At 48.3% G+C, this 2478-nt stretch overlaps 2 protein-coding genes across 3 annotated transcripts in view; one reads left to right on the top strand and one right to left on the bottom strand.

Moving 5' to 3' along the window:
- The window catches only part of SMC1B (structural maintenance of chromosomes 1B), a 63710-nt gene extending 63346 nt beyond the window's left edge, over positions 1–364 (bottom strand). For both annotated transcript variants that reach the window (XM_011984034.1, XM_011984033.1), the window contains exon 1: positions 204–364. In XM_011984034.1, the coding sequence (XP_011839424.1) occupies positions 204–312 (109 nt within the window). In that variant the 5' untranslated portion in view covers positions 313–364. The remainder of the gene's footprint in view (positions 1–203) is intronic.
- Positions 365–435: 71 nt separating this feature from the next.
- Positions 436–2478, top strand: part of RIBC2 (RIB43A domain with coiled-coils 2) — a 21227-nt gene continuing 19184 nt past the window's right edge. Inside the window, exons 1-2 of the mRNA XM_011984036.1 lie at positions 436–757; positions 1138–1219. Coding sequence (XP_011839426.1) covers positions 644–757; positions 1138–1219 — 196 coding nt within the window. The 5' untranslated portion in view covers positions 436–643. The remainder of the gene's footprint in view (positions 758–1137; positions 1220–2478) is intronic.

The raw sequence follows: 2478 nt of genomic DNA on the forward strand, positions 1-2478 counted from the left end.
GGTGGAGGGCGAGGGCCAGGGCCGAGGTGCGGTGATGGGCAGGGGCCGGGCCAGGGCCAGGCCGGGATCCAGTCAGGGTCAGGGCTGGAAGCAGAAGGCCGGCCAGGCGCCCGCCGCAGCCGCCCACACCCCACAGGCCACGTGTGGCCTGGACGCCTGGGGCGGCGGAGGCGCTCGGGTGGCGCCCTGAGCTGCTCAGTTACCAGAGCCATTGGGGCCGATGATGCAGGTGAACCTCCGGAAGGGGCCAATGACCTGGCGGCCCCGCCAGGACTTGAAGTTTTCCACCAGCAGCAGCTCCAGGTGGCCCATGGCGCCGCCCTCCACGCCTCACCCGCGTCCTCAAGCGCCCGCGGAAAAAGCGCGGGAAGGGATTCGCCAAGTGTCGCGAGAAGAGAGCGAGGCGCGGGGAGCGCGGAGTCGTTCCTTAGCAACGAGTTGTTGACATTTCCGAGGGAGCGGGAGCGTCTGCACCACGGAGGCGTAGCTGGGAGCCCGACGGAAAACAGTGCTGTAGGCTTGTCTTTCTCCGGCCTGACCCAGGGAGCCAACCTCCCCTCCGCTACAGCTTGCTTATTTTCGTCGTCTGTTCTGATCCTGAGTGTTCTAAAAACCCCTTAGGCTTTCCGTGGGTTCCCAGACCATGGCGGTGGCGCTGCCCAAGGACTTGCGGCAGGACGCCAGCCTGGCCAAGAGGAGGCACGCGGAGCTGTGCAGGCAGAAGCGGATCTTCAACGCCAGAAACAGGATCATTGGGGTGAAAGGGCAGGGGCCGTGACGGGGTTAGAGCGGCAGATGTGGGCGAGGGGCGGCGTGGAGGGGGAGGGGAGATGAGTTCTAGGATGAAACTTCTGAGCCAGGAGGCTGCAAACGGCACCGGGTTTTGCAGGGGGAGAAGGAGGTTGAGGGGAGGAAGAATTCGATGCTTTGACCTTGCCAAAGGTGTGGGAGACCTTAGCAGGCCCAATAATGCTCCGTCTCGAGCTCGCCTGGAGTCACCAGCGGTTCTCCTCCCCTGAGCCAGATTTTCTACAACTCGTGTACAGTGGGGCAGAGATTAAAAATAATAAGTGGGATTGTTATTACTGAATAAAATTATCTGGCTCTAACCCTTCTCCCCTGTTTTTCCATTTATAGGGAGACACTGAAGCCTGGGATGTTCAAGTTCATGACCAGAAGATAAAAGAAGCTACTGAAAAAGCTAGACACGAAACCTTTGGTGAGCATTTCTTGAATGCTTATCTGTTGGTTTAGGATTGTGTGCCTTTAGACTCCAGTCTTCCCCACCGCCCACCGCACCCCCGCCTTTTTTTTTTTAAATGGAGATGGGGTCTCACTATGTTGCCCAGGCTGGTCTGGAACTCCTGTGTGCAAGTGGTCCTCCCACATCAGTCTCCCAAAGTGCTGGAACTTCAGGCATGAGCCACTGTGCCCAGCCCTCATTTCTTCACATATATAAAAAGTTGGCATTTTCACACTCTTCCTCTTTTTAAATTTCACAATTCCTTGTGCTCAGTTAACTTAATGCACTGATTCTTCTTCTCTTAAAATAAAAACAGCTATTGAATTCGAATGTGGATTATAGTAAATAGATTTTAACGATAAATGTATGTTTTCCTCCATTTTCTTAAAAAACTGGGTAGGAAAAGCCTTAAACACACACTTACTTTCTCTGCTTAAAAGTTTAAGACCCTATATGGAGGACAGCTGTTTATACCAGACAACACATATGTCCACGCTCACACCCTCAAGCTGACTCAGAGATAGACATGATTCAAATCAAGGTATTATTATTCCACTTCAAATAGCACTCATTTTCCCCTATCATGTCCAACAATTTCAACAATTCTTGAAATTTCACACTTGAGACCAGGAGCTCCAGACATGCCTGTGCAACAAAGCAAGACCCCATCTCTACAAAAAATAAATTGAAAAAAAAAAAAAAGAAATTTCAGTGTTTTTAAACACCAGAAAGATTTTTATAATAGAAAAAAAGCAGGATACAAAATTGTACATACAATGGGCTATTATGTTTTTGAAATATTTTAAAATATGCTTAGAAGAAGACAGAAAGGAAATATACCAAAATGTTAGCAGTGGTAATGTTGGAGGGATAGAATTATGAGTAAACTTTATTTTCTCCTTTATACTGTTCTGTATGTTCCAAACATTTTATCTTTTTTATTAATATTTTTAGTTATGAGGTAATTCAATCTTACAAAAGCAATGTGACAGGTACCCACCACCAGACTAGATGTTAACATTTTGCCAAATTGGCTTCAGATATCTTGAGTGTTTTTTGAGAATTGTGTTTTTTATAATATATAGCAACACCCCCCCCCTTAATTTTCCCTTCCTTTCTCCTCAGAAGTGTTTATCATTCCCATGCTTTTTTTTTTTTTTTATTTTTGAGACAGAGTCTTGCTCTGTTGTCCAGGCTGGAGTGCTGTGGAGCCATCTCAGCTCACCACAACCTCC

This window comes from Mandrillus leucophaeus, unplaced genomic scaffold (genome assembly GCF_000951045.1).
Source record: "Mandrillus leucophaeus isolate KB7577 unplaced genomic scaffold, Mleu.le_1.0 Scaffold26, whole genome shotgun sequence".
NCBI classification, from domain to species: domain Eukaryota; kingdom Metazoa; phylum Chordata; class Mammalia; order Primates; family Cercopithecidae; genus Mandrillus; species Mandrillus leucophaeus.